At 36.2% G+C, this 12,766-nt stretch overlaps 1 protein-coding gene and 3 pseudogenes across 1 annotated transcript; 2 read left to right on the forward strand and 2 right to left on the reverse strand.

Annotated features, from left to right (window-relative positions):
- The first annotated feature begins 1,894 nt into the window (after window positions 1–1,894).
- On the forward strand, window positions 1,895–2,270 carry LOC125599764 (precursor of CEP6-like). Its single transcript, XM_048772875.1, has one exon. The coding sequence runs from the start codon at window positions 1,926–1,928 to the stop codon at window positions 2,223–2,225; it is 300 nt and encodes a 99-aa protein (XP_048628832.1). The 5' UTR covers window positions 1,895–1,925; the 3' UTR covers window positions 2,226–2,270.
- A 4,202-nt stretch (window positions 2,271–6,472) lies between these two features.
- Window positions 6,473–7,161, forward strand: LOC125599763 (annotated as a pseudogene).
- Window positions 7,162–7,867: 706 nt separating this feature from the next.
- Window positions 7,868–10,414, reverse strand: LOC125599762 (annotated as a pseudogene).
- Window positions 10,415–11,224: 810 nt separating this feature from the next.
- On the reverse strand, window positions 11,225–12,515 carry LOC125599761 (annotated as a pseudogene).
- Between the last annotated feature and the right edge of the window lie 251 nt (window positions 12,516–12,766).

Raw genomic sequence — 12,766 nt, forward strand, 5'->3', positions numbered from 1 at the left:
AGACATTTTAAAACTATATACAGAAGTCTAAAAACATCTGTTTAGAAAAAATGATTTTTTAAGAAACTCGACGGCTTTATTCCCTACGTCGGGATTTTGTTTGCCTTTAATATTTCACTCCACCAATTTTTATCTTACTTTGTTTACGCGTCTTCCTCTAGACGAAACAACTGGTCCAAGAGCTTTGTAAGAAAACAACAGCATCAAGATGTGACTATCTAACGTCACAGGTTCACAAACCTTTTCTCCCCAAATAAGAACATTACGTACAAACACAAAGAAAATATACACTTGTGCGTACTGAAAATCAATTAGATTCGTCTAGAGAAAGTAGCAATGTCTGTTGTATTTATTCAAATTTGGAGTGTTTACTTCAGTCACAGAATAATTATATCACATAACGGTTCTAGAAGGCAACTTAAAACTAAGAAACACATATAGGTATATATAACGATTACATTTACTTTTTCCGTACGAAGAATACTTCTATAAATATGACCTGATTGTAACCAATATTTCTTGGTAGTGGAGAATGGAGGAGATCTTGTATTGTTAGTGGGGGTCCAACTGTTATAATACTCTTTAGGAGTCAAGAATATGATCATATTGTAAAGGAATCCCAAGACTTGCAATTTCGCAGTATATATATATAGCCAACATTTTTTTTTTGAAAGAATATATATAGCCAACATTTATCATAACATATTTAACATAAAGTTTTTAAGACCATTGTTTTTATTTTACTGGAGAAATAAAGATATAAAACTAGTCAAGTCTCTTAAAAAAGTGAACTCAGGGAAAATTTAAGAAAGAGATACATTCCAATTTCCAACAACGGTGAACATATACTTTCGTTTATTCAGTATTTATTTATAAAAATATCAACAAGATTTATTTCAAAATTTGTAAGATTCATTTTAAAAGATAAAGTATATATAAAGCTTTTGTATTATTGTATATTTTATCTATACACGGGATGACCAGATGGGAGAGGGTCCTTCTAACATCAGTGTCTTTCTAGGGTTAGGGAAGGGCGGCTTTTGTGGAATTTAATTAGCCTTTGGAAACTTATAGTATTAATGTAAAGTACAACAAAAAGTATATATAACATCATTTTTGAATACACAAAGAGTATATTTCATTTAAAACTAATTAATCATCACATTTATGCTTACAATTACAAATTTGCTATTTTCTCTCTCTCAGTTTCAACTTCTTAAAATGTATTACTCCATGGTCAAAATCTTCTTCTTTTTTTTGATAAATCTTATCGGCTGATCCGGTCAACTTCGGGAAGAACACATTTAGTGCTACAGAGTGGACTCGCTACCACACCAAAATCTTAAATAGCATTAACCATATTCGTCACCAGCTTTTATTTATTCCCACCGGAAAAACTAACAAGTATGATTTGGTATATTCAGCAATGGAGCACTATGAGAGATTCAGAACCTCTGTTGAAAATTACACGCTTAGATTGTGTCGTATAAATATATCTTTGATTTTTTCTAATAAATAACAGTTAAACATTAAAATTATGAATGTAAAGTTGATTTATATTTCATGATGATCGGAACAGACGTTTCTGATATTATATATCAACCTTAAAATATATCAATGGACCATTTGAAATCCTTCTTTCAGCTTGGCTATATGCCGTCCATAGAGTGTCGATTATAGCATATGTTTAATACTAAATTATCCCTTTGTTTTATAGTTCTCCTATTATTTTGGAAATTGATACACGAACGGTCCAAATTAAACCACTGTGCTCTTGTTCAACTTCCACTCACTTACGCTTATAACGATCTCTCTTTCGAAGTAACTTAAAACATAACCCAAAGTCTTGTGGTCTCAACTCTCTTCTCTCGACTCTCACTCTCATACCCTATAGAAACCAATACCCCGCACAGAAAAAGGTTAACATGAAAATTTCAATTTATATCGTTCTTACCATTCTCTTCATTTCGATGGTATGTTATAAAATACCATACACTGAGGCAAGGCAGTTGCGAGAAACCGACAGTGCAGATCGTGATCATCATTTCACAGCCGGTAGCACTGATGATTTTGGGCCTACTTATCCGGGTAATAGTCCGGGTATTGGTCATAAATTGAAGGAGAATAATGAAATAGTCGACGCGTTTAAAGATGACTTCAAGCCTATGACACCAGGACATAGTCTCGGCTCTGGATATGTTGTCAACAATGGGCCTAAGGCGTAGAAAATGTTCTAATAGTTGAGCAAACTTCTTCGTTGATTTTACTAAATTAATATGTTTATATTACTACTGCATTAAGTAAGTTTAATTTATTGTATGTATGTAGTTATGATATGTCATTTGTAAGTTTGGTTGATCAAGAGTTACCCTAGTTTATTAATAGGTTAAACTACGTACGATTTGTGTTTAATTCATTTCAAACTTTAATTTCTTGCATGAGTTTGCATGTTAATATATAGCAGACACTTCGTAGTGAGTTGCTTACTACTTGCCACCATGTGAAAAAGTAGAATTTGAGAGCACATGAAGAAAGCTTTTGAGATCTTTTAGATTTAAATATTTTTAAGAAGATATCTTATACTACACTTTGGGATTTTCTTTAAAAATGATTAAAAGTGGTTGGTGATGCAAAAATAAGGTTTAAAGATTTCCTAATTAGGGACAAGGAAAATGACTTAATTGAGTTCTATTAGTTAGTACAACTAAATAGTAATATAGTATTATTAAAAATCAATAAGAAAGAAATATTATTTTTCCTTTTCACGCTCTGTCTAGTTGAAGTTGAAATGGTACAACATAGATATAGAAAATGATGTAATAAGATAACTAATGATTCTTTTTTGTTGTAATGAGAATGGGAAGGTAATAATACACTTTTTCAACATCTTTTTTTGTTTATTAAAAACTACAAAAATATTCAAGGCAATTGTGTTGTTCAATGGTGATTGGTGAAGAAAATACATAAGCCCTTCAAATATATATATATTATATTTGGTAAGAAAGGCAAAGAGACTAGAACAACCACTTTTCACTTGTCAGCATATAATTTTATTCAGTCTTAGACAAAAACTTTATAGGCTATATATGCCCACGGAGTAGAAACAGTCGCACAACCAAACTTAGCTTTTTTGCATTCAACAGTATAAAATTTACATGTTCGAAACTTCGAAGCAAAAGATATGCACCAGCCGGGAATCGAACCCGGGTCTGTACCGTGGCAGGTATACTATTCTACCACTAGACCACTGGTGCTCTGTGAAATATGTACATTTAACATTTTATAATTCCTATATTTTGTTTTGGGCATGCATATTCATACGTTAATGTTCTATAGCAATGCCATTCTTGCAAATTCGCATATGAGCTCCACTGAAGGAATCTTCCCAGAAGATTGGAATTTATAAATAAACTCCTAATTATTTTCCATGTGTCTTTATATTAATTATTTTAAATGAATAATTTATTGTCTTTGTTTGTTGGAGGTACACATGCATGGTCCAACTAGTCATTTGTCTTCTCCATAAATAGCCATCTCAGAGTTGAAGTCATTCATACATACATTCAAATCTTACCGAACAGTCTTCATACATATATATTTCCTAACCTTTTTATTCACTTCGTGTAATCTAGAAATTATAACTATCTCTAATTATTATTGCTATGGCTAAATGCAGTTTGACTACCATGGTTTTACTACTAGTAGTGCTGATTCTCATCCAAGAATCTCAGATCGTTGACGCTCGACCTCTGAAATATTTGGGGATCTCTAGTATCCCGAAGAAAACTGGTGATCGCGGTTTGAATATTTCAAGCAAGTTAGAGACAGAAGATCATTCCTTGGATGCGTTCCGGCCTACCAAACCCGGGAATAGTCCAGGAATCGGTCACTAGCTATATGTTGGTGTGACAAAATAAGATGCAAGGGTTTTCTTTAGGCATTTAATTGTGACAGTAAGATGTCGTTGTGAGTGCATCATGTATTTTCTGGGGTTTATACGTATTCCTCGTTGTGTTTCCGTGATGTGTGATCCATCACGCTTGTACTTTAATATCGAACCGCTTTGTGTTATGCTACTTTATTCTCTCCTTCTTCGTTTGTCTAATACAGTTTTCTTCCTACAGTGACATATATTGCCACATTATGATTGACTGTGCACACCAATTTTGATTATTTTGCCTTCCGTTTCCATGCACAAGTAACACCGAGCTTATATGTTTGTTCGTAAACAAGAGAGTGCATGATTATGTCGGAAGGTTCTTTAACTTTTTTGCTCCGTGGTTTTTATTACACAATAAATGGTCCGACAATTCCGCAGTTACACCTGAAGACAGGTATTTCATAACTGATACGAACTGAATCAGTCGCTTACACATCCATATCGACACATCCGTATCGGTCGTATTTTACCAGTATAGCTCAGATGTTAAACGAAGTTTCTTTTACGACATTCGAACATCGGCATCTTTTCACCAACCATGGACTTTACATTTATTAAAAAAGATTATAGATTAATGAAGCATGTAAATATATGATATTGACAAGACGTCCGAGGTAAGCTTAAAGCGGAAACTATATGGTGGATCCATTAATTAGGAGTTGTCTTAGAGCATGATTAATCGGAGTTCTTAGGGTGGTGAGTTCTTAACTGAATATAAGAAACTGTCTCTTAACTTTTAACTAAAAAAACTAAAATATTTAAGAGTCGGTTCTTAATTTCTTTAGTTAAAAATAAAAGACGGTTTTTCATATTCCACTAAGAACCCACCCTAAAAACCTCCATTAATCATGGTCTTTCGAGTTGGAGCCTGGAGCCAAACCCCCAACTATTTAGAACATAAACAAGCAGTTACACCCTGATATTTCTGCTTTGTGTTAGGTCTCTGATATAAATAAAATTAAAATTAGTTTCAAGAGAAGAGAGAATGTAAAAAGTATCCTGTTACTTGTAAGAAGAAAATTTATACATTTTAACAAATGAGTGGACTTTGTAGAATTTACTTTTACTATTAAAGAAACAAAAAAGCATATATTATTTTTACTATGCAAGAAGAACGTCAGCTTGTTCTAAAAGAATCTGTTAGCTCAAAAATGTTGAATTTGATAGGATTATTGTGGATTTATCTAGGCAATTCGACAACTAAATTTTACTGGTTTCTATCAGTGTTATAGCCGTGTGTCACTTCGGAAAAAAAATCGAAGAATGTTTTGGACAAGTATTAAAATAAGCTAAAGTCCGAGAATAATATTTGTTCTTAATCATGATGGTGGGGCTGACCAAAGATTATGCTGGTCTCTAGATCTTTAAATTAACGGTTGAGGCTGATTTGAAAGCTAAGAGCCAACTAACCTATTTTCCAAATTTGGTTTAATACTTGATTAATGAATAGAGGTCACAACTCACAAGCTATAGTGGCCTTAGGGCATATGGAAATAGAGGCAAAAGACAGTCTGTTCTTATACTATTATAAAGATTTTTTCTTTCATTGTACCGTAGTATATTTGAGAATTATAAAAGGTGTAGCTCTTGAGAAGTTTGAAGGGTGGCTTGAAGCTAGGTTATTATAGATTTTTTTGTTAAATGATATAATAAGCACCAAATGGTCTTTATGCACTTAGCCTTTTAATTTAGGTCTTACAGATACTGTTTATAAGATTGCAAAGTGAGAGAACGTAGAAGCTTGGTTTTGGTGAAGATGAGTCTGGTTAACGATCCTCAGAACTTGTTAGCAGACTCTCATACCAGGTTTGAAAGTTTCTGCAAACAATGGGGCTAATGAAGAATTTTTAATAAAAACTAAAACGTAATGGTAGATAATTATTTTTTTTGGCAAAAGAGAATAGGAATAATATGAAGTTTTCTTTCCCACAAAAACTAAGATCCATGGTAATGAAAATCATAGAAAATATCACCACCCTAATTAAGTGGGCTTAAATCTACATGGTGGATCAATTTATTGTGTTTTTTTTTATTTTTATTTTTTTATATATATGCTTATAATATAAATGCCTAACTATTTTGTTCATCCCCAAATAGATACATAAAAACTAATTTTTAACTTTTGTTTGTCCTCCTTCCATTTGCTCCATAAATAATGAAATCTTCTAGTGAAAAGAAAAAGAACCAGTGAAATATGAAATGCGCCATACATATGAATGATGGCTGCTCGACTGGTATTGTTTGTTGGTAAATGAACTTGCAAAACAAAACTGAAGAGCAGAACAAAACTAAAAGTTTTTCTTGATCACAAAGCTAATAATTGTTGCGGACGGTCTTGGATCCTCCAGAGTGAGTTAATGCAAGAACCACAGTCGTGATATACGTAATAGAAGCTTGAGAAAGGGATAGTTAAGACTTAAGAGCATCATTTGTATTGGCCTTATTTCAAATAATGAAAACTTGTGGCCGAGGAAAAGAAAAAGAGTGTTAACCTAATTGTTTCTTCTTCTTCTTCCTAATACTGGAGAAGAGATGGAGAGGTTCGTATCGAGGAAGGGGAAGACAACGGCTACTGCCGATAATGTGCTATTGCTGCCATCGTCTCCGTCACTTCCATATGATTTGGTACTGATGATCGTGGCACGCGTTCCAAGAGTGTACTACCGGACTCTGTCACTAGTCTCCAAGAGCTTTCGATCGATGGTGGCTTCACCTGAGCTTTACAAGGTCAGGTCAGTCTTGGGCCTCACGGAGAGGAGTTGTCTCTATGTGTGCTTGAGGTTCGGGTTGAGTTCTTCTTCTTGTAAGTGGTACACCCTCTCCTCCAAGAGTATTGGCGGCGGCTATGTTTTGGCTCGAGTCCTAATGCCCAATGACGATTATCCTGATGTGGTGGGTTCGAGTTATTCAGATCTTGTGGCTGTTGGTTCTGATATCTACAACATTGGCACCCATCTACGAGGAGGGGTCTCGATTCTTGATTGCATTTCTAACACGTGGCGTAAGGCTCCAAGCATGCCAGTGGAGCTGGAGTCACTTTCTGCCGAGGTCCTTGATCGAAAGATATATGTACTAGGACGAAGCTATCATCATCAAGATGGTTCCTGGAAGAACTGGCTCCATATATATTCAACACAAATACGCAAACTTGGGATCTCCCTTGCTGTGGATTGGACCTGGCCTGTCACACTTTTGTCATTGACGGAAAGCTCCACGGGTAAATTATTTTGCTATTTTTATTTTGGAATGACTTTTTCAAATTCTAATCGGCAATTTTATTTTTAAGTTTCTATGGTCCTTGTACTCTCTTTACATGATCATGGTCCTACTACTCTTACATCATGAAAGTTTACAGAGCAGTTCTACTACTCTAATGTTGAAGTCAACAATAATGAAATACGCTTGATCAACTCTAACGTTAAAGTTACAGGATCTTGCTTCTTAATATAAGTTGAAGTTCGGTTGCACATGTCTACATCGCTTATGAAATGCAAGAGAAGAAATCACTTTCAACAAATCGCCCTGAAAACGATTGCTTCCTTGTCTTCATTGGTAAATGTTGTACAGTTTATAATGAAGATTTTATTATACATAACGTTGAATAAAGTTGTACAGTTTATATATGCATAGTACGTAGCAGATATATACTATCTTCTAATATGAAGTTATGAACAATCGTATTTTTATTGCTTGCATAGAGGCATGCTTTACTATTTCTTTACTGCTTTTTACACACAACAGAAACTAATGTAACCTCTCTCTTTTTGTGAAAATAAGAATGGCATATGAAATGATGACTCGACTGGTATTGTTGCTCGTAAATGAACTTGCAAAAGAAAAAGTGAGCAAAACTCATAGTAAAAGTAATATTCTTGAAATGCACCATACATATGAAATGCTAACTTAATGGAAGTTATTAAAAAAAAAGCTTGAGAAAGGCATGATCGATCAATCAAGAGAATTATGATCCGATGGAACTTTCAGGATTACAGAGAAGACCCAAGAAGTGACTGTTCCTTATGGCCTTGAAACCAGATTTAATTAAAAAAAAAGGAAGGTGCAAATTCAATTCAAGTTTACTTGCAAACAAGAACAGTACCAATGAGTGTTACCACCGATGATTTGGTCTGTAAGTGTCCCTACTCTGCTTGTGTGTGTCTCCTTCTCTTATCATGTGACTTTCTCCATGGTTGTTAAGGTTTGAATGGTAGGTATGATGGCTGTTGTATGGTCTGTGAGGCGCCTCACTCTGCCTGTATAAGTTTCCTTGTCTTCTGTGGCTTATCGTCATATCCGAGAAGTGATCCAAGTCCCTCACCCCGTAGCTGTAGCCATTGTTCGAGCTTGCATGGTTCTGGTATGGCCTCCTCCGGTGCGTAACAGGCATAGCATGTGGGTTGAAAGATGCTTGTCCCTGCAAAGGATTAGAAGTAGGTCTTCCGTTGAAGAAAGCCGGGTGGTCTTTGGATTGATTGGTTTGTTTGTGGACGAGGAAGATGTGAGTGGGGGGCATTGAAAGGAGCATATGGCCGAGGAAGATGTGACTGAGGGACACTAAAAGGAGCGTATGGACGAGGAGCATATGTAAGAGGAGCACGTGGTGGAGGACCGTGGGTCGAGGAGCATATGTATGGGAGTGGAAAGGGGGATTCATATTCCTCAACTGGTTTGGATTCTTATGACCCCCTTGTGAAGCAACAAGTGAGTGACTAGACCTCTGAGTTTGATTCTCATTTTTTCTTGTCTTTACTTGACAAGGCTTCTTCACATGACCAGGCTTTTGAAGTCTTCCATCTGATTACAAACACAGAAGGATCACTAAAACAAAACCTCTAGTGTATAAAAAAACAGAAGAAGCAGCTCACCTTTCATTACATAGCCTAACTTTATTTTCTTTCTCTCATAACTTTTCTTGCTGCAGCACCACGGCTATGCTTTTCAGAAAGAACTTTAACTCTGTCGTCTTCATTAGCCCAACGCTAGAATAAGCAAATATAGAGCAACCAACCCGTAAGCATATGCAATTAGCAAGACTCATGACAGAAGAAAAAAAGACAAAAACATTTTTGCAAGACACTCACCTGCCTCATGGTCATTAACCTATAAAGATTCCGTCCTTTCACTAGTAAAGGGTACAAGGGAGGCAATTTCTGCATCCCCTCGCACCAAAGCACTTCAATCTTTTGTAAAGGACACAAATGAGATGGGTCAGTCTAAAGCAGGGGCAAACAAAAATCACACTAATGATGACTTGATGATCAATAAACTTACAGTGAAAGTGTGTTGCTGTTTAGCAGTACCGTAGCTTTCTTTAACAACCTGGCCAGCGACAGTTCTCCTCCCCATAATCTTCCCACTCCCTTTCACCTTCTGTGTGAACAAACAGTGTCTCCTTTGCAGACATCACCTGCACCAATTTTTCTAGGACTGTGATTCTTGTTAACACTAACAGAGTAAAATAATTGAATATTATCCAAAACAAGATTTTTACCTTTACAGTTGATAGGAAAAGAAGATATTGGATAAAGTGATTCTCCACTCCCATCTTTAATCCTAGGGAATCATCAAATCAAATCAAATAGGATGATGATTGATGATAATACATTTTTCCACAAGGACCAGACCAGAGAGAAAGGCAAAGAGTAAGTAAGTACCTCCAATGCTCAAGAATCCTCTCAACAAAAACTGGTTTTGTGCCAGATAATCTGAGACCATGCTTTCTCAGGTACGCTTTGCATTCAGTTACATTTAGAGATTTCATCAAATCGCTCCCAGCTACAACCACACAAGCAGAGTTTTAAAATCAAGTAACATTCAAGTTTCTTTAGCATCCCAAACAGAGTTTTATTTTTTTTTTTTTCAAAAAATCAATCATATAGCGATAACAGTGTTTAGATCCGATCTATAAACCTGTGAGTAGGCGGGTGACTTTGTCATCATCATTATCAGCAGCAGCAGCAGCATGGCCTTTTTGGCCGGTCTCGTTATCTATGTCGTACTCCACATCTGAGTCGGTAGCATCATCGTGGCTCCAATCGCTATCTTCCTCACTGAGCAGACAACAAGCACAATCGATAAAGATATAAGAAAGCTTAGATTAAATAAGCGAAGGAGCCGTTGGGAAAATACCTTGAACTCGTATCTGCATCTTCCGTTAGGTCAAGATCTTCCTCGAAACGATTCTGATCAGCGAAATTGTCTTCTTCCTCGTCGGAGCTGCAGAGATCGATGATTACCTTCTCGTCTGACATTTGGGAGATGATTCGATATTTTCAGAGGAATGATTCAAATTCGAAAATGCAAACGGCGCTTTGGGAGTCCTCTTTTATTTTTTATTTATTGGTATTCGCCTAGTGGATATTTTGCATAATTGAGCCTATACTTTAAAATATTTACAAGATTTCACCAATTAGTATTTCAATCTAGCTAATCTCAGCTACTATGAAGAGAGAATACGAGTGTTACTTCTTTAATCAGGCTGGGAGGTTACAATTCTTTAAAAGAATTGGGATCTAAATCTAAAAATGTGTACAAATCCTAAACCAAATGTACATAACTCTCTCTCTCTCTCTCTCTCTCTTTGAATCATCTTCTATTGTTCCAAGATTGGATATATATTCACATTTGTGACCAAAAAAAAAAAAAGGGGATATATATTCACAATAGCTTCAAAATGTTATCGTCTTGTTAGTAGTGCAAATTAAACGTGTTCTGAAAACATGCATAGTTTAGGTCCGTTGGGAAGGAGACGGTTCACTGTTCAGGAGACCTGTACTGTTGCTGTTGCTGCCAACTTTTTACTGTAAATAAATAGACAGGTGTAGAGCCGAGTCCAATGTAAAATCGTACGGTACGTTAACCAATAGAACATATCTCGTCATAAATTGTAACTAAGACTTTTTTACGAGACTCCCACAATAGTTGGGACAAGTAAACGGAATACAAAGTTTCGATCGAGAATCAGATTTTGAACAAGTCAGCGGTCAAAGAAACCAAAGAATACGTAAGCTTAGACAACACAAGACACATGCAACTCTTAGGTCCCAGTTCCCCACTGCTAATGGACCAAGTCGCTGGCTACTATTCCAGTGATAAGCAGTAACATGTAAAAAGATGCATAAACAGAAACATGATTAGGACATTCGAATTGAATTTGGTTTGTTTAGAACACACAAAAGCAGCAAGAGGCTTTAGGGTTCTTTCACTTTAAAAGGTTTATACAAGAACAAAAAAAAAAGTTAATCTAAAAAATCTGCTTTCTTTCCTTGTAAAAAAGTTTCACAAATTGGGACATCATATACCTTTTCCAAGACATCACTATATGCTTAAACAGCTTCTGGTTCTTTCACCGGGTTTGTGGCTGCAATCTTACACGCAGGCAATGTTTCATTCTTGCTCAAAAGCTTCAACGATGGATGAAATACAACTTCTTGCATTAACACTCAGTCCCCAATGTCGAGTTTGCTCACCTCTACTTCGATTTTGGATGGCATGTGTTCCACTGGCCCTATAAGTTTCAGACTGCTTCTCATTGACCGTAGACTTCCCCCCTGCTCACAGCAACAAACACGCTCAAATATTGAAATTATCAAGATAGGTAAACAGTACATATGAGCCCATCTACATCAAGCAACAGAAACCACAAACATATTGAATAAATATCTCATCTTCTTAATTCGTTTGGACATTGGCACACAAACGACACAAGAAAAGTAATAAAAGCATTATCGAGCAAAGAAACACAAAACTGATGTGCAGATTACTCATCAATCGTAATCAAAAGAGGAAGCATCAAGACCAACACAAATACTCTAGTCCTATCACCGGTTCATAAAGAGTGTTGTTACCTTTCTTGATACCGGGGCAATTATCCAACCATTTGAAAACAAGAGGAACATCAACCTTCAGCTGCTCTCCATCATTACGAATACTAAATTTAAGTATCTTTCCACTTTCTTCATCTCTATGAATCTAAAATTGAAAATAACCAAATCCATCAGCAGAAACTTTCATTCACAAATCACAATGTTTGTAATCAGAATACCATACCTTGAGGGGAAGTACTTGGCCCGATTCAACTAGCGACGAAGAGCCCTGCCCAGCTCGGGTCTGGAGCTTTGAAAGTGGTCGAACAGAAGAACGGGAGACCCACCTAGTCGATAATCGACTTAATCTACTTCCTATCAGCTGTCAATAGCTGCTTCCTCGAAACGCTTAGCTTCAAAGAAGCGACTGGGGAAAAACCACGGCAGGAATCCGGCCAATCGTCCGATCACGAGCCGATACTCTCCGGCCAGTGGCCTCGCGTGGTATCGCCTGGATCGTCTCGTCCTGATGCAAACACCGAAGCGATCGAACGAATGACGATGCCGAAAGATCAGCCTCCTCCACCATGGATCTCAGGCCACGCCACCATTTCGCCATCTCTGTTGGTTAGAGTTGGAGTGACGTTACGGCTTTCTCCATCAAACTCAGGCCATGGCGGGTTTAAGCGTCGTGGGCTTTCTATGGTATTAGCTAATTTACTATTGGGCTTTAACTTGGCCCATAATGACAATATAGCTTCTATTTTACATATGAAAAGAATTTGGGAAAATTGCTAAAAGAGAACAAAAAAAACAAGGTTGGTTGTCCCTTTAGTATAAAAACAACATAAAATTGTCTCAATAGTATAATTTTTCTCATAATCCCAAAACTAACCCTATTTTAATCTAATTAAACACAATTTAAAAGTTAATTTGAATTTAAAAAAAAAAAGTTAATGGAAAAAAGGTAAAAACAGTTGAAAGGCAATCGAAAAAAAAAGAGGTATAGATATGCATCATA

Source organism: Brassica napus, unplaced genomic scaffold, assembly GCF_020379485.1.
Source record: "Brassica napus cultivar Da-Ae unplaced genomic scaffold, Da-Ae ScsIHWf_1988;HRSCAF=2636, whole genome shotgun sequence".
In the NCBI taxonomy this organism is placed as follows: Eukaryota; Viridiplantae; Streptophyta; class Magnoliopsida; order Brassicales; family Brassicaceae; genus Brassica; species Brassica napus.